The sequence below is a fragment of the Stegastes partitus genome, unplaced genomic scaffold (genome assembly GCF_000690725.1).
Source record: "Stegastes partitus isolate 25-593 unplaced genomic scaffold, Stegastes_partitus-1.0.2 Scaffold297, whole genome shotgun sequence".
NCBI classification, from domain to species: Eukaryota; Metazoa; Chordata; class Actinopteri; family Pomacentridae; genus Stegastes; species Stegastes partitus.
In genome coordinates, this window is record NW_007578028.1 from 332,323 (window position 1) to 351,883 (window position 19,561).

General features: G+C 39.6%; 2 protein-coding genes across 2 annotated transcripts; both read left to right on the forward strand.

The window, feature by feature from the left end:
- The first annotated feature begins 233 nt into the window (after positions 1 to 233).
- Positions 234 to 14,385, forward strand: LOC103358217 (hemicentin-2-like). The gene is made up of 11 exons (XM_008283095.1): positions 234 to 426; positions 2,331 to 2,606; positions 2,681 to 3,001; positions 3,174 to 3,401; positions 4,888 to 5,115; positions 5,218 to 5,481; positions 9,025 to 9,276; positions 9,360 to 9,506; positions 9,884 to 10,102; positions 10,382 to 10,624; positions 13,047 to 14,385. The coding sequence occupies exons 1-11, from the start codon at positions 369 to 371 to the stop codon at positions 13,247 to 13,249; spliced, it is 2,439 nt and encodes an 812-aa protein (XP_008281317.1). The 5' UTR covers positions 234 to 368; the 3' UTR covers positions 13,250 to 14,385.
- An 880-nt stretch (positions 14,386 to 15,265) lies between these two features.
- Positions 15,266 to 19,367, forward strand: LOC103358218 (intercellular adhesion molecule 2). Its single transcript, XM_008283096.1, has 5 exons — positions 15,266 to 15,537; positions 16,399 to 16,674; positions 16,774 to 17,094; positions 17,211 to 17,474; positions 17,735 to 19,367. Exons 1-5 carry the CDS (start codon positions 15,495 to 15,497, stop codon positions 17,884 to 17,886), a joined length of 1,056 nt encoding a protein of 351 aa, XP_008281318.1. The 5' UTR covers positions 15,266 to 15,494; the 3' UTR covers positions 17,887 to 19,367.
- The last annotated feature ends 194 nt before the right edge of the window (positions 19,368 to 19,561 follow it).

A 19,561-nucleotide genomic window follows, 5' to 3' on the forward strand; every position in this document is an offset into this window, starting at 1 on the left:
GAGAGGTATGGGGGTAGAGAGGGAGAAAGTAAGAGGGGAAGGAGGGGAGAAGGAGAGAGAGAGGGAGACAGAGGGGGGAGAGAGAGGGAGACCGAGGGGGGAGAGAGGAAGAAAGAGAGAGAGAGAGAGAAAGGAGGGGCGAAGGAGAGAGAGAGGGAGACAGATGGGAGAGAGAGGAAGAAAGAGAGAGAGAGAGAGAGAGAGAGAGAGAGAGAGAGAGAAGGAGGCTGTATTTCTTTCTCTCTCTCCTCTTCAGCTCTTCACTGATTCACTGATCGAGGCAGCGCAGCGCCAGAAGTGAAGCCGAGCAGAGCTGGAATAAAACGACAGAAGGGACATTGTTCAGACCCAATGAGTAAACAAATCCAATGAGTAAAAGTGCATTGTTTGTTGAACTCCTCGCGGGGCTCCTTCTCATTGCGACAGGTAGGCTGATCCCACTTTCACTGCTGGAATGATGATCTGCAGGCTTTATTATGTAAATGTTTGTCATGTCACGTATTTTTCTCAGAAGGCATGTTTTCACTGTAAAAAACAAAAAAACAAAAACGAACTATCTGTGGAAAAACAGAAATGTGGAGATACAGTTCAACCCAAGACTCACATGGTTATTAGTGTTAATAGTGGCGGGTAAAACTGTGGAGATGCCACCGGTGCAGAAGTTTGTTTAAATCCGAAGGGAGCGGTGTCATGTGGGAAGAGAGAGGCTCTGATCGGTATGCAAGAAAGAAAAAAAATCAAACAATCTTCACAGTTTTCGGGTTAATTTTTCAGTAAACATTGAGAACATTTTTAAAGGTCATGTCACTTTATGAATCTAAATTTCACAAAATGTGCTTCTCCTGCAGCTGTGTAGCTATTAGTTATAATGAAGAGTATTTATTTTACAACTTCGTTTTTTTGTGTTGTTTAGTTTTTAGTAACACTTTCAACAATTTGAAAACGTTTAGGTGAATGTGTAGATGAAGCAAGATCTGCAATTGCTTAACTTTATTAAAGATATGATTCAGCTGGTCCCATTGTTGCTTACATTGCCCTCTTGTGTGTATGTGTGTATGTTTTGTGTCTAATTATGTCATGGGGATTCTTTAAAAGCAGTAGATTTATAAAACGTCTGAACATATTGCATAGATGTAGATATAGATATATTATTTGGTAAAAGAGCTGATGTCAAATTGTTCACTCTTCCTGTTAATAAGGAAGGCCTGTAACAGTAATAGTGACCAGTCTTGTGGTAATACCCCTTCAAATTGGCGACTTAATCCCATCTCTCATCGCTTCCTGTGACCTTTTTACCACAATAGATGCTTTTTCAGCAGTCATTGTTCATCTTTTCCTGACCGCATTTGACTTTTTATGCACATGTGTTGGGCAAAAATTTAAAAAAAAGTCAAGGTTGTGAGGCCGTGAGCAATATCTGCCCTGGAACCGGGAAATTTGGACAGGGCTGTTAAAACAACACTGTGTTATCTTTAACTGCAAGATAACAACATCTTTTTCTACATTAATGCACTGTTTAATATACATTCCTCCTCATGAGTGATCATGTGTGGAATGGGACGGTACACAAAACGCTCTAAGGGCTCTTGTTAGCCCATGAATGCCTATTTTTAAGCTTTTATTTCGGTGATGAAGGCTTTACAAGGGGTTTCTTGTCTGGTGAAATTAGGATTTCTGCTTTTTTTTTTTTTTGTCTGACTAAATCAAATTTTTTATTTTTTTTTTAATTATAAAACCACCTTTCAAGAGGCTTTTAGATGCATTCATTCCATGTGGGGGGGCAGTAGGTGAAAATGCAGATGGGTGACAAATTCAAGGAAAAACCAACATAAAAGATCTAAGTAAGTTGTTAGGCCATCCCAACATACTCAGCATGCCTTGGTATTGACTCTAAAACTCTCTCCGGAGCTTTACTAGAGGGACGAACACCATTCTCTCACTATTCTCTCAAAAAATATTCCCTCATTTGGTATTTTGTTGGTGGAGAGTGCTGTTTGATATAGCCAAGTGTTCAACTTGAGATCTGAGACTGTGAATGCCATAATGTCTTAATCATAGTTCTATTCAGTGACCCCTCGTGCCCTCTGGATGGAAGCTTTGTTGTTCTGGAAAAGCCCACTCCCATCAGGATAGGAATGTATCATTAAACAATAAAAGTGATCACTCAGAACAGCTTTGTTTTGATTTACAGTGTCCTTTCCTTTTCTTGAATTTGTCAACTATCTGTACTTTTCCCTTTTAAACAACTGAAAATACACAAAAACATTGCAGTGAAATGTTTCTCTTAATTTTGCCAATATGACACATGCAACTCCACTCCCATGCTGCAGGTGTACATGCCTCCTGTCCCATTGAGTTGAGCCCCGCCAGCGTTGTAGTCAAATATGGAGACCCAGTCTTGGTAAACTGCAGCGTATCTATGCAGCACATCCATGATCTTCAAGGAATAGGCTGGGAGGCTTCACGAGGAGGCACAGGCCTGGAGAACGTCACCCATTTGCCCTGGAATGTGACGAGTCTGACAGAATGGATCAACTCTCCCATTTGCTTCGTCAGCTCAGAATCATTTGACCAGTGCTACAAGGAGCTACAACTTGTTGTTTACAGTAAGTCTTTGCTTGTTTTGCTCAGACAAGAATAATACTATGACTGTGTCTGATAACATCTTCCTTTTCTCCAGCATTTCCAGAAACGATCACCATCAGCAGTGATCACAGTGGTGAGATGAAAGAAGGGGAAGAATATGTTTTTACATGTCACATCCCCAATATAGCACCAGTTCAAAATCTCACTGTAAGCTGGTACAAAGGAGATGCAATCATCCATTATGACACTTTTAACAATACCAGTAAGAGGCCAGTGAATGCAACATCTGTCCTGAGGTTTACACCGACCAGACAAGACAACGGTGCCTCGTTGAGATGTGAGGCATATATGGATCTGAGCCCTGAAGGGCCACAAATGAATGTATCCTCACAAGAGCAGAGCACTGCAGTTGTCTGTAAGTATATCATTGCTAATTTTTCCTGTCCTTTAGATTCACCATTTAACTGCACCATAAAAAGTTCTGCTGTTCTCAAACCATACCTGTCTAAAAGTCACTTTTCGTGCTTCATTTTCTTTTCATTTCTTAAATCTAAGTCGTATAAATAATTTTTTTTGCTTCTATTCAGATGGACCAGATATACAGTGCTCTAACTCTACCATTAAGATACTGGAAGGGCAAACTTTGGAGGAGGCTTGTCCTGTGACAGGAAACCCAACCCCTCACGTCAGATGGCTGAAAGGTGGCGAGCCCGTGAACTTGACTGTCCCTCTGACAAGGAAAAATGCTGGGATGTACACACTCGACGTTCAGGGATTTTCCTCTGTCCCGAAGAAAATCCAGGTTCTTGTTTTATGTGAGTGTTCCATTCAGTGTTTATGACAATATCACCACAGTACAAACAACAGGGTCGTTCCGTCTCAAATCATCAAATTTTTAGAGCAAATTCTGCCTCAGATTTTATACGGCGCTGCACGGTGGTTAGCACCGTCGCCTCGCAGATAGAAGATCCCCGGTTTGCGCCCCGGTTGAGACACTTGGGATCTTTCTCAAGAGTTTGCATGTTCTCCCCGTGCAGCGTGGGTTCTCTGCGGGTTCTCCAGCTTTCTCCCACAGTCTAAAAACATGTTGAGGTTAATTGGTGATTCTAAATTGTCCGTAGGTGTGAATGTGAGTGTGCTTGGTTGTCTGTCTCTAAGTGTAGCCCTGTGATAGACTGGTGACCTGTCCAGGGTGTCCCCTGCCTTCACCCTGAGTCAGCTGGGATAGACTCCAGCCCCCCATGACCCTAGTGAGGATTAAGCGGTGTATAGATAATGGATGGATGGATATTGATATCTGTAAAATATTATGTTGATATATCAAATATTTTCTGTTTCCACTTTAAAACTCCAGAACACTTTTCTACTTGAATTAGGCTATCTATGTAAAGTATTCTACGTTTGGTTTGTATGACTGTGATGTGCAGTTATACATGGTTCAGAAAATATCACTAGTTGACTTCTGAGTCACCAATTTTTTGCCTAATGTGCGCTCAAAGATGGGGCTTTTCATGATAGCTTTAATTTTTTTCACATTTCAGTTCATAATCAGAGATGATGTGAACGGCTTGTCCAGAATTTAAGATTCTGAATAAAAAGCATGCTGAGAAATAACAGTGAAAATTTTAGGCCTTTCTATCTTTAATAGTTCCTGCGATATTGTCACTGGAACTTGGCCTCAGATTTTAATGTGCGAAAAAATGTGATAAAAGAGGGTTGACAGGCAATTCAAGGAAAAAATAATAATCTAAGAAAGCACTTGATATATCAGGCTAAAATTTCAGATGCCAATTTAAACATCAATAGTTTAGGATTTTTTTTTTTAAAAAGTACAAATATGAGGGCTTTTTTGTGCTCCACTTGGAAGTTGCTGGATGCACTAAAAAGTTTGCACTAGATGCAGTTTGAATGGTAAATGTAGTGGTTAAAGAAGTACTCAGGTCCTTTAATTAAGTAGAATTTTAAATACTAAAAAATAAAATTAATCTGCTATAATTAAATTAACCGATTAGAAATGACACTGAAGTTAAAGTGCCCAAATATTATCAGCAGAAGATAATTAAAAATGTACTTTATTTTCTAAACTGACAATATGTTTTTCATTTGAAATCTTGTTCTGCAAAGCAATTAGTAACAGTGGCTGTGACATAAACGTGGTGCGTGATGTACAAGTGAAAAGGCAAATATTTGCCTCTGACATTCAGAGAAAGAAACACTCAAGTAAATCCCAACCTTGTACTTAAACACAGTTCAGTTAAATACAGTGAGGAGTCTGAAATATTTTTGTGTTTTTCCTTTCAGATGGACCAGAGTTGACGTGTCCACCCACTTACACTGCGGTAGAATATGCTCCTCACAACCTTACCTGCATTGTTGAGGGCTTTCCTCAACCTGAGACTCTCTGGTTCAAAGACGGTGAGGAGGTGGGACTTCCAGAGAAACTAACAAGAAGGGACGCCGGACAGTACTTCATCACAGCTTCAAACAGTCTGTCCAGTGTCAACTTCACAGTGGATATCACTGTCCTATGTAAGTCCTTAATACATACAGGATTTTTTTTAAACATCAGTGATGTATGATATTACACTGGTGTATTTGCTTTGTCTCTCATGTGTGCTGTTTAAATTGTAGATCCACCATCACCGATAGTTGAACTTGAGGACTCTGAAGTCCACGTTGGGTCCTCTGTGTGGTTGAAGTGCTCGTCCATGGGCAACCCACGACCAAAATATTCCTGGAATTACTACCTTATGGACAATGTAGTGGAGGAAAACGAAGATGGAGTGTCCCGTCTGCTCATCCACAATGCGACTATATACAACATGGGCTCCTACACATGTCAGGCCTGGAACGAAGGAGGAAATGTCTCCAAAACAGTCAGAGTCAATGTCAAAGGTAGGTTCAATAAAACACATGCACTGTATTAGTGAAATCAAGCAGATGATACAAAAAAAACGAAAGATATTTGTTATCTTCTTATATTTCTGTTGTGCATTTTCACGTACAATATATCATCCATTTAAGACCTTATTTATTTCATTCATCTTCAAACAGTTGAACTGCTAAATTCAGCTGTGTTATATTTATAAAGTCATGTATCCTGATGAGTGGTCCTCTGCCTTTATCGCTTGTCACTCTAAAAGGATATGTTCATGCTAGCTACCCCCCATCACAACACAGGTTTCCACTAATAAGAGATTCAAATTTTGTTTATATATATTTTACTTTTAAATTGTTTAAGGCCTGTAGAGGCAACATTATCCTGCGATTCCTTTTTTTTTTTTAAAGCAAGGATTTAGGATAATTCTCACAAAACACAGAAAGAAAAGAAAAGGAAGTTTTAGAAGCAGAACAATATTATTTCTCTTCTGTTAAATTCCATTCATCTCAGATTATTCTTCTGACCTCTAGAATACTGGAAAACTACTTTTATGTGCTTTATGTGCCACTGTAAAAAAAAACAAAAAAAAAACTGGAAACTTTTTGAACAAATTTAAGTTTCTCACTCACCTCATGTTATGTTCTTTATATTACTTTATTTATTTACTTTCATCAACTTCACTACATTTCAGTGGAACATATTCTACTTTTTACTCCTCTACATTCATTTGCTAGCTGTTGTTTAATATCCCCTCTGGTGAAAATCACGTTTTCATGTCCACATTGTGTTTCTTATATGCTGAAACTGCAGCGTATCAATGACTGCCTCGAAATCACAGACATCAGGGTTTCATGTGTAACAAACCTAAGGACCCGTCTTGTAGGACTTTTTATGTCATTATTCTTCATCAGAGTTGCTTTCCAGTTTGAACATGTATGGCAGATTTAATCTAATTACAACTTACCACCGAGTAGCTTAGAGTAGTTTTACAGTGTTTCAGTAGAGGCATAGATGAGCTGGAGTGCCCGAGCTGCAGGGAATGAGGAGGGCTGGGTTGAGACGGAGGCAGGGACTTCATAGATCTGCACATTCTGGAGGAAGCACCTACAGTGCTTAACAAATTTATTAGACCACCACCCAATGTAAGATTTACAAATGCTACTTGTATTTTTTTTCTTGATTAAAATGTCAAATTATAGTTGTTTACTTGCATTCCTGAACAGAAAAAAAGTTTTACTGGTTTTATATACCCATTTTTCTGGTGTGTTGTGGTTGCTATATACTTGAAGGTGTACAATGGAAGCTGTTAAAATATGAAAACGTTTACCTCTGCCATTTTTTAATAACTTTACAACTAGTTAGCCTCCCAGCTTTATAAGCGAGTAAAAACAAGAACCAGGGGCTACCTCAAACAGACAGAGTGTTCTTCCTGAAGGCTGCGGGAAAAGCAGCAGCTTTGGTTTTCAGAGCAAAACAGCCAGTTTAGAACAGCCCTAGAACCAGTCATATATATCGTCAGTCAGTCATTCATTTATTTATTTAACTAACTAACTAACTAACTGCTGGTTAACTATTATGTTACTGCATGAGAGAATAGTGTACAGTCATCCTCAGATGTATCCATATCCTCCCATTAAAGCAGGGAAAAAAACAGCTGTCACTAAAGTAAGTTGATATTGACTGAAGTAATAATAAATAAAAATGTAATGAACATCATGACATTGCTTTTGTATTGCGGTTCAACAAAAATATATTTTTTAAAAATAACAACAACAACAACACACAAGCAAACAAACATAATGGGATCCGTAAACTAATATTTTGTTGAACAACCCTTTGAGCCAAAGTGTTTTCTGTAACTCTCAATCAGACAATCAGGTATTTTGAGTTTGGCCCACTGCTCATCAGCAAAGTGCTCTAATTTGTCTGGGAGAGTTTGTTTGTTTGTTTGTTTGTTTGTTTTTGTTTGTTTCTTTTTTTAATTATTCTTTTCAACCACAATTGAAAAGCAATGTCTTATTTCACTATTTTACTTATTTCCATTATAATTTAGCTTTTTTTTGTTTAATGCATTATTACTTGTTTATTTAAGTGACTATTGGGAATTTTACCTTTTTTCTTTAATGTAAGGGTATGAATAAATCTGAGGACGACTGTATGTATTTATCTGAAATATAACATTAGAAAGGCTGAAGTTTTGAAAAGCTTTTGGTGTCCATGGGGGGGCGTCTTCCCTCTAAAGTCCTACTTACCAAAAAACAAAAAAAGAGAGAAAAAGCTTGTTGTTTAACCCTCTATATGACTGTCATGTTAACAGTACAGTTTCTATATGTATATTCTTAGAAAAATTCTTAGAAGACATCTGTTTTTGTTTATTTGTTTGTTTGTTTACTAGTAAAATGATTTCAGTCCGTTAAAGATTATTAAGGATTGTTTATCTTATATTTATATTACACTTTAAATTCACTTTTGACGTCACAGTGTTTTTACACACACTTTAATAGCACTGTGTCTGTCAGCTAGTAGCACAGCTTCTACATATATGGTCACTGTGTGTGTGTGTGTGTGTGTGTGTGTGTGTGTGTTGGGGTGGGGGGGAGGTCCGGTTTCCTCCCCGGTGATGCAGACACAGCCCGGGTTGAGCTGTGGCTGACTGCAGCGGTGTAGCTTAGCTTAGCTTTCGCCCCTGAAAAGTCACCAAGTGTCCGCTTGTCTGGCTCAGCAGAGGTGAAGCAGGAGTGACTTCACTGTAACGGAAGAAGAGCGACAGCTGTTGGGGGGAAAACTTTTTTTTATTATTATTATTATTATTTTTGATTCCAATGGAGGATTTCAGCTCCCTTCGTCTCCTTTCGGTGCTTTTGACTTTAGAGCTGGTGTCGCTTTCTAACGGGACAGACAGTGAGTTGTGTGAACACTTGAGACCTCATGTTTTCTTTTGTGTCGAGATTGAAACGGATCGCTCAGGGTTTATAGTCTGGTAGTCCTATTTATGTTGCCTGCCAACTTAAAGAGACACAGGAGTGTTTAAAAAAAGAAGTTGTGAGGATCCTGGAAAGTGTGAATGTAAGGACACTGTTAGACAGGCTTTGAATGGGAAGTACTGATAACTGAGTCTGTAAATGCAAATGGAAAATCTGTGACATTACATTTGTGGTGTGATCTGTGGACTTTTTATAGGCAATCTAATGTTTTAAACTGCCCCTCACACCCTGTGGCTGTTATAGCTGTCTGATTAAACGGTGTCTGTGTGAGTTAGAAGCACATTATTGACTGTACCAAGAGGAATTTGCCAGGGAGGAATGTGACGCATTCAAACTAAAGTGTAGATATTGCAGTAAAGTCCGGCACAAAGAATGGTGGGCAGCAAGTGCAGACTTCCCAAAGGGAGGGGTATATCCTTCCTGAACATTTTCCTGTTGCCTCCAGAGACATAGCTTTTTGTTCTTGAGACCTTTGGCTTTTCAACACCGTTTCATTAAGGCTCCAAAAAGTTGTGTTATTATCCTGCACTGAGCTGGAATAACATTTCTCGCTCCCCACCCTGTGTTCCACAGGTGCCAAGCAGGAATGTCCTATCAGCATAACTCCAGACCCGATGGTGGTGCAATACAACACAGCGCAGAATGCAACGTGCAGGCCAACAGACAAATTTTTAAAGATATACTGGCAGGATCTGCAGGGTGAAAGGACTGATAACGAAGTTTGGTCTCCTGACACCCACAAACACTGGGACGCGAGGCCTGTTTGTGCTGTGGAGTTAAAGGGAGAGAGATTGTGCAATAAAACTTTAAACGTCATCCTCTACAGTAAGTATTATTGCAAATTTTCTACTTTTACTGTCATATACTGTACATTTTCTAACTCTGCTGATTTGTTATTATTTTTGTAGAAACACCAGACAGTGTTGATGTCCAGCAGTTGGGTAACTCAGTGGTGGAGAACAGAGAGCTCAAGCTACAGTGTGTCATTCTCAATGTTGCTCCCGTGCAAAACCTCAGCATACGCTGGTACCAAGGAAATGAAACCATGAATCCAGGTGGGGTTATCTTTATTTAGATGTTCTATCTTTTCTGTGAGAACATTAATAATAATCAGTTTTTCCAGGAAAGCAACATTTTCTTCAGGAAGCAGATGTTGCAAATATTAGAATTAGGATTTTAGATAACTTTTAGGTTGATGGGCTATAATTTTAAATCTGTCTTTATTTATCAACATAAGGACAACAAGTACGCTGCAGTATTAAAAAGCAGAGAGTGAGCAGTGTTTTATTGACAGCCCACAGAAGTCATGTTCCACTGTTACCATCTCTACGGCTGATTGGTCAAATAGAAACGGCTGCATGATGTAAACACAACTTCTTTGTCTTGATCTCGTCTTTTTTTTTTCCCCCACAAATCTTCTTTTGTCCATCAGACTCAATGCAAACGACTCGCTGTTGGACTGAGAGTGACCCAGACTGCAGCATCAGTGCCATCAGATCCCCGGTAAACGTGTCTTCTACCATTAGCATCACTCTGAACCGGACTCACAGCGGAGCGGATTTCAGATGTGAGGCTCAGTTGGACCTGGGACCTGAGGGACCACAGCCTCCTCCAAACATGATGTCCAGTCCTCTCAGCGTCACTGTCTCCTGTGAGATCACATTTGCTGCTTTGTAGTCACAATAAAACCGTGGTGATGATAGATGATAGACAGATGATTGATTTTTTTTGTGACATCATTCCAGTGAGCAAACATTTCCATTCCCAATAAGTAGTACACACGAGCTTGTAATTTTTTTTCTCAGTAAAATTAAGATATTATCATGAATTCTGGACTCCATATCAGCTCAAGTGTGTTTACATTTTGGGTCATAGTCTTTAAAAAGTGTTTGTCCTCACACGGCTCTGATGTCCTTCTCTGTATCAACAGATGAACCTACCATTAATACCACGAAGCTGCCGAAGACAATCCCAGTGTTCAGAGGTTATCCTGAGGAGCTAATTTGTGAAGCTGACGGCCACCCGCCTCCAAAGATCAAGTGGCTCTACAACTTAGACAAGGCGCCTCATGAGCTTGAAGGCAAACTCATTGTGTCTGAGGCCGGCTTCTACAACTGCACCGCTACCAATGATGTGAATTCCACAGTGCATTCGGTCGAAGTGATTTTGAAAGGTAACGCATATATATTTTTTGTCAAATCGATGTTATTTGCATAGCACATTTACAACAACAGACTCATAGAAACTTTTGTTAATTCTTTGCGAAATATATAAAGTACATAGCCCAGCTCCTGTAGGTCAACCAGACCTGTGGCAGAAGTTTGGTGGTCAATACAGACTTAACACCTTCTTAGGAGCACCTGTACACTTGCTCACTCATGCAGTTATCCAATCAGCTAATACTGTGGCAACAGTGCAATGATCAAAATCCTGTAGATGCAGCTCAGGAGACCCTACCTTTTGCCTTGTGTCAGCTAGCGTAGCATCCAGTCCTCCGGAGATCCTGTACTGGGTAGAAATGACTATAGCAAATGTATGAATGGACAGGCCGGGAACTTCAGTTAATGTGAAAAAATGTGATTTCAGCAGCAGGATTGTTGGTGCCAGGCAGGGTGGTTTGACTATTTCCTGCTGTTCTTCTGGGATTTTCACCACAACAGTTTCTAGAGTTTACTCAGAATGGTATGAATACAAAAAAATGAGAAGCAGTTCTGCAGAGAGGCATGAAAGAGGAGAGAGGAGAATGGCCAGACACGTCACAATTGTTCTGAGCAGGAATGCAGCTCCGAATGCACAATACTTCAAACCTTAAACGGGGTGTGCTACAAAAGAAGAGGACCAGTTCTACTCTTTACATTAAAAAAACACAAAAACATAAATCTGTGACTGCAGTAGGCACATTAAACAACTGAAGAGTGGAAAATGTAGCCTGGAATGACTGATTTCTGCTGAGGCACAGATGGAAGTGTCAAAGAGGGCAACAACAGATGGAATTTACGTACCTAACCTGCCTTGACTGACTGTCACAACAGTCCAGGTTGCTGGCGGTGGTGTAGTGGTGTCAGAAGTGTATTTTTTGAGACATGATATCAATTAGTCATCATTTCACTGTCATCGGCTGAGTATTGTTGTTGACCACATGCATCTCTTCATAGCCACAGTCCTCAATGGCTACTTTCAGCCTTATAATAGACCCATAGACTGTATATAAACGATACACACAACTACTGTGGCTTCACCCTATTACTTTGAAGACTACAGTTTTAAAGTGATGAGTTTGGAATTTAATTATCGCCTTCTCAGTTTGTTGAGACTAGACATGACGTGTGAGACAGACGAAGACGCCCACGCCTCAAAACAGATTCTGCTTTAAATTCTACGCGAACAAGGACCATCATTCACTAAATGAACATCGTGATGTATTAAAGCAAACTTGAAACTAGTGAATGACATCATGAATGCACGAGGAACATGTGCACAGAGGTAACAAACCAAGTGAGAATTGGGGTCATTTTCTCATAGACTTCTATACAATCAGACTTCTTTTTGCAGTCAGTGGAGTCACCCCCTGCTGGCTGTTGAATAAAATCAGGTTTCGGTCACTTGCACATCTTCTTCACTTTTCAAACCCAGGGACTGCATCTGTCTTTTTATATACAGTCTCTGAATACACCATGTTACAAAGACAATTAATCTCAAACTGCTCTCATGAGGTGATCTGCTTCTGTGGACTTCAGTGGCCTCACCAGTCACCAGATCTGCATGAATGTGCAGCTGACAAATCTGGGAAATAATGTGATGCATTTATGTAAACATGGAGAAAAATCTCAAAGGAATTTTTTTCCAACATTTCAAATGTAATTCTCAAAGAACTGATGTTGTGTTAGGTCCTAATGTAGTCTGCTCTTCTGCCTCTATGTTCATACTATAGACAGTTTTCATGCAGTTTTTGTTGCTCAGAACTTTTACTTGGAATATATGTTTAAGAATCCCCAAATTATATTTAGCCATTCCCCTCCCATTTTTGTCTCTGTGATTGGAATCTATAACCTCTCATTTAGAAGGCGTCAAAACCTTTCCATCTACCGCTACTGCATATTACTCTCGACAGAACAACATAGAGATAATAACACCCAATTAAAGCTCAGCAAAAGCCAATCAGCTTCTTGAAGGATTCAGTCCAATCACATGAATTTATTTCAAAATCATTGCAACATTTTTCTGGATGATTTCATACCGTTTGCATAAAAGACAGAAACAAAATGTCAGAAATCAAAAGCTTGGGTAAGTTTTTGGCACGTTTTGCTTTTTTTTAATATAGCAAATAGTTCTCTGTTGTTTCTGTTGTCATACAAATACAAATGGGCTATATTCTTGTCTGAACACAGGTTAATTGCTAAAATCAGATCATTTCGCTACCTTTCTATATTTGTGCTCTGTGCATGTGTATCCAGTGACGTACAACTATCATAGAAAATGGGAATCTGCTTTGAGCAGTAAGAATTGTTGCATGTCAGAAATAGAGTTACTTATATTTCAAGGGGATTACTTTAAGTTTTAAACAATAACATGTTCCCTGTTTAATTTCATTACAGAGGACTACCTACCCCTCATCGCTGGATTTGTGGCTGTCACCGTCGTGGCCATCTCTATCGTCTTCCTCTTCATCTACTCCATCTACTATAAGAACACCAAGATGCGCCGCTACAGTCTCAAAAACGCCAAACTCAGCACTCACCATGGCAACGTGGCTCACAACGGCTGGGACCTGCAGCTGCCTATGACTAAACTGTCTTAGCAGTACGTCTGTCGATAGAACTGACCACTCTGCATCTCCACCGCCTGGATCTGCAGCGTTTTAAAGCCTGAATAGCGCTCAGAGAGCAGGCTGACACTGGACAGTTATGAAATCTCTTCTGTTCCTTCATATGTCACACACCCAGTTACACTCACATCTGTTTTCCCGTTTATAATAGTGTTTCGTCCTTTAAGGAGTAATATAGTTATGCAATGGAGCAACCTCGACTTGAGACGTACAGTTCTTTATGTACTACTGGACTTTACCAGTTTTCACTGGATAGAAAGAAGGAGCAAGGAATTTGACTTGCAAGAGAAGTTTTTGTATTTTTCATGAGCACAAAGGGAATCTAATGTGATTATTATTGTTGTTTTTGTCATCTTTGTTTCACTAATGTTTGATTATTTTTATATAAAATTCTGCCCCCTTATGATGTATTTCAAGTCAGCTCTCTGTTTGTAGTTCTGTTACAAATTCAATGTGATTTTAGCACTTAAGATATTGTAAACCTGAGACTGCTGTGGTTTTATTTCTCATACTAACCGGTAATGCGGCGCCTTCCAAGTTTGTATCTTGAAAGGTGTGACATGGAACGTGTGAAAACTGGACCAGCTTTGCAGAATCTGTCTTGTTTATACCATTTATTGAGCCCACTGTCCTGTCGCTACACTTTGTAAGCCACTCTGCATTTGTTTATGAGTTTGTATCCTTCTCTGTGCCTGGCCCCTTTGTAGTGCCGTACTGTGTCAGGCTCAGGCCTTATGGGACAAATTGTCCTATTCCACACTTGTGTGCTTTTGTATGAGTGACTGCAGGCGTTATAGCCTACTGCCTATCTGAACTGTATATTCTGAGTAATATGTTGTGTAAATGCAAATCTTTCTATTTATTTATGAAGAAAAAACAGTAACGATTGAACAATTTAGTATTGTAAATGGACTGCACACAAGTAAGTAAACATTGGAAATGATGGAAGACTTATTTGGAATTCACCTGCAAAATGAAGGACATTGTAATGCATTTGTGAATACTGCTGTAAATATTTGTGACTGGTGTAAAAGTGTATTTTATTATTAAAAAATGTGGCTTTTCAAACAAATTGATGTGTTATTAAATACACTCTAATGTGGTTAAAACATGATGTAGCTTTGTGTGGTTAACAAAAATGAGCATTTAATGAAATAGGAAATGTAAAATGCAGGTTTTAAATTGTCCCTGAATTTACATAAATATTTCAGAATGGTTGTGATTGGTCACTGTCATGAACAAAATTGAAATCAAGGACAATTCGGTTAGAAAACTAAAGGCCTGAGTATATATTTAAGTTCATGACAAGTAACAGGCTGCTGTATTTAAATAATTGTATACTTTACATCAGAGGTTGCTAAATATTATTTTTTGTATCCCTATCAAAGCACAAACTTGGCACTTGCAATTCTTCTGTCTTCGGAGATGAGAATAACAGGAGATCTAAGCCTATAATATAAAAGCATTTATTATTCTGCAGATTTTGGGGGTGTTTATGATTTACCAACCTTCTGTAGGGCAGCAGCAGCAGTATCTGCTCCATCTAGCACACGTGTTGTATATTTCTGCGATAAAACTGAGGAGATCCTGAAAACTTTGGTGCTTTGGGTGGTCCACTTTGCCAAAGGTGCCCAAATCCCTTGATGGAGCTGCTCCTCGGGAGGGTGCTGTAGCTTCATCCAGGAGGTCTGACGAGCTGGATGCCTTCCCTTGCTGTCGGAAACATGGCACTTACAGCGAATTCACTTTGATTTTTTATGCGTGGAAACTGCATGAACACCAAACCATAAGTAATTTACTGGCTTTCACATCCATAACTTTCAAATGCAGTTTGTGTAAATTGTGTTTCCAGTCTTTATGCAACGTTAAAATCAAGCGGCAGCTGTATCCAGCTGCTCCACCGCAAACATATAAAAGTTTTATTGGGCGTTTCCTCCAAAATTGTCGAACTATTCCTTTTAACCCACACTTGCACAACTACCTCAACGGGCCTGGAGCAGAGCGAGTGACAGAATATTGGGTCGGAAGCAGTTGCATAGCTCGCAAGGGGAGTTTACGAGTGGCACCTCAATGCATCACACTTTACTTTTACTTTCGGGACCTAATTGTTTTGCCGTCGCCTGGTAAAAGAAAACACAGGTAGAGGACGAGCAACGCGGGTTCGGAAACACAGCCGGACCAATTTTATGTTTCACTTCGCTTTTAAGTTGGTGAAACCATGCTGTGCCTCTTCATGTTCGGCGGCTTGATCGCGTTCACAGGTAATTCCGGCGTTTTCCAGGTACATGAAGTCATCATGTCGTGATTCAACGGTGTGAACGTTACAAGCGCTTTTCCTCGGCGAGCCTACGCCCATGGTTCGGTTCACATTGTCTACTTTATGTGTTCGCTCCAGGGATCACATACCACTGCATGATTTCATAGGTCGTGTATTAGTGTTTGCTTGCAAATCATTTACTTAACTTTCGCCTCCTTTACCAAGTTGTTATCTTAGATCCCATTCCTGGACAACAAATCAGAGAACACGGGAGGAACTGTGCTTCTCACCATTGTGTGTTTTTTTAAGTTGAATAATATCATTGTCATCACCACAAATATTGTTTTTAAGCACCACAAACTTTTATAGTTTTATGCTTACTGTACAGTTTTGCACAATACTGAATATTTTTCCATCATGTACCATAAACATTACACTTCTTTTTATTTTTACACTTTCCTCTTCACATGCCCTTGTGGCACTGTACTTTGTATATTCAGTATTGCTAATCTCATGAGCAGATCATTACTTTTCTGCACTGTAAACATTGCACATACTTTTTTTATATACAGTATTTTTTCCATGCATAGCCTTTGTGCACTTTCCTTTTATGTTGTAATTCGTCACATCAGTCTGTATGAGTAGTGATAAATGTGTTTTTTCTGAGCTAAGAACTTCATTGCACTGATATGAATGCCAATGAAGCCTTTGAGTTTCAAGTGTTTCCTGTCAGTTACTCCTTTTTTGAACTGCTGGCTGGTGTGTAACCCATGCAAAGTGTCCCCTGACCTGACCTGGCTACAGAGCTGTTTTGTATATGAGTGCATGCATTGTAAGCCTTACCTAAATTATTGTGTCCTTGCAGGAAAGGCTGCGAGTGCCTCTTGTAAACTTGAGGTGAGCCCTCCAAGAGTTGTGGTGAAATATGGAGACTCCTTCTCAGTCAACTGCAGCTCATTGTACAGTGAGACACAGGGGATGGGCTGGGAGTCCACACACGGAGGAATAAGTCTTACGACTGGGGTCACTAGTCTTCCCTTTAATATTAGCTCTGTGGATGCGTGGGTCATTCAGCCGTCCTGTTATGTCAATCTGCCTAATGGTGAGCAGTGTGAAGAAGACCTGCCAGTCACCGTTTACCGTAAGTAACCCTTCACTTCATATTATGTCCTTTTGTGAATAATCAATCAACGGTTTTGTTTTGTTTTTTCATTTTATCTTTTTTGTTTGTTTGTTCCAGAAATGCCAGAGAGTGTTTCTATAGCTCAGCCCCTCAGTGCCATGGTGGAGGGCCAACAGTATCCCATAGAGTGCGACATTGTTAACGTTGCACCAGCAAACCACCTCAGTGTGTATTGGCACAAAGGCAATAAGATAATCCATCATGACACTTTACCAGACGCCACTCAAACTCCAGTCAGTAAAACATCCATCCTCAATCTGACTGCCCAAAGGGATGATGACGGCATGCCGATCTGGTGTGAAGCGAAGCTAGACTTTGGGCTAGTGGAACAAAATCCTCCCGCAGTGCAATCAAAGTCCCACAAAGTGACTGTACTCTGTGAGTTTCTAACACCGTCTTAACAAACATAAGTTGTCAAATTTGTAAGAGAATTTTGCTTGTATTTAAGTTTCTTTTTCTCTGTGTCTGTAATTGGATTTGATGTGTGTCCTCAGACCCTCCAACCTTCACCAAGCCCGAAGCAGAGACGGTAGAAATTTCAGCTAGTGAAAAAATAACCTTGAACTGCAACGCGATGGGAAACCCAATGCCAGTCTACAGCTGGCATTTCCCGCAAGCCGTTCAAGAGGCGAGCAAGAATGAAAATGTGAACCATCCCATTTTGACCCCATCCTTACAGTTTCCAGGGAACTATAGCTGCGAAGCCTCTAACAGTCAGGGCACCAGCAGAAAATATTTCACCGTCGTCGAAGCTACAAGTAAGATACTGTTGCTATATTTATTACATTTCTCACCTGGCTCCACACTGTTATTGTCTGTATAATTTTTCATGCTGTTCTCCATTAGGTAGTCACCCTGGGACGACTGCTGGGATTTTATTGGCTGTGTTCTTTGTTTTAGTCTTTGTTTTGGCATGTGTGGTTTATCACAAACAGAGAAACTCTCCAGTTGCACGACTAGAAGGTCTGAACAGATGAACTGATAGTGAGAATGTAATGAAAATTCTCATCTCCCACAGGGAAATACACAACCCTCGCAGCCATAATTGGAGTATTTGCCGCCTTGGGAGTCCTGCTCGTCATTGGTGGTCTACTTTTTGTGAAACCTGATGGCACATTTTCTTTCATCCAAAGCAAATATATCAGAGGACAACCTTCAGGACCTATATGAGGCTGACTTTTTTTTTTTAATTAAATTTTTCGTGGTGGTACTATGCAAATGTTGTGCTTCAGGAAACATATCAGGTGCATGTTTCTTAACCGTTAAGGGGCATTGTCTAATTCTGTTTGCTCAGCTTCTGCTCGTGCTTGGACATGGTATCTTTAAAAATGCATAATCTCCATCAGCTGCTGTCTTTAAAGCTCCACTAATCAATGTTGTTGTTTTAACAAGTAGCACATTTACTATACAGAGTGTATTTATATGAACCATAGTAGCCTTGTTACTGGGAATCTGTGTATAAAACCCGTAGGTCAGTAATTTGATTTCTCCCCAACTGCAACCTTTTTTTTTTGGAAGCTTGACTCACTTACTTTAAATGCAATAGTGATGCCCTTCCTGAGCTTTTTCTGGGCAGCTGCTTTCTGTTTCAGTTTTACTTTTACTCTGGATGGAGTCACTTTGCTTATGCATCCTCGGTACACTCAGTAACCTAATTCCAAGCGACCGGTGCTTTCCCATCCAACAGCTTTGTCCTGCATATTCGCAAAAGCTGACCGAGCTGAGCATTTCAACACACTGAAAGAGCCGAATTAGTGTTGAACCCAGGGGCATTAACATCTAACTCTGAGCGTTTTAGCTTCTTCTAGCTCATTGTATTGATTTTGGTGGTTTGCGCATTTACTGTATGGTTTGATCTGAGCTGCTATCATCATGTTTGCATCTAAAAAGCTCTGATAAACCCACTGTGTGCTACCTGTGGAATATATATATCTTGGATGCATTAGCGGTAATACATGAGTAAGGCTTTAATCAATCAGGGTTCATCAGCTTTAGCAGCCATGTCATCAAATGATTAATACTTTGAGTTTACATTTTGTTCAGCCAATACCCGCACTCATCTGGGAAAAGAGTAGTTTTATTTTTGATAAATTACTGAATAGTAACTAGTGTATTTAACAATAAAAATCAACAGCCATAGTTGCCTTATCGTTTGTATAATGGCTTTGTTGTATTTTTATTTTTTTAATTTCACCAAAAAAAACCAAAAAACAACAGCAACTTTAGCCACATTGAACAATGGACCTGAAATGGAATTGCTCATTATCATGTTTTTATCCATTCGTCTTGTTTGTCTTTATTATTAAACACTAACCAGACAGTTAAGCAGGCTACGGTACTTGCATGCATGGCATATAATGTTGATAATTAGTTTTTTAAATTACACATTTTGGTATATGCATAAACTAATTACTAAATTATTTTTGTCATTTTATTTTTGTATGCACTGGTACGGCTCTTGAATGTTGAATTATTTTTGCACTGAACAGACTGATTATGGTCATTCTACATTTTAATATGGTACAACAATTTGTTGCTTTATTGAGCCTACCTGGAAACAAAAAAAACCCCATCACATTCTGTATTAGATGCACAGTTTGTCTAATGTATTGGTGAAAGATTTGCTTGAAATAAATAAACATTTGTCTCTATGAAATGTGAATTAATTTACAAAGGGAAACTTGTAGTGCAAGAAATGCTAATGTATTGTGTGCTCGTGTGGCTCGTGCACATGTGTGAGTTGTTAGATGGTGCCAACTTCTCTGTCAGTTATGTCCTTAGGCAGAATACTGATTGAGGCAAAGTCAAACCAGTGTCTATGTTTCCCTGCCACCTTTTGTCAATC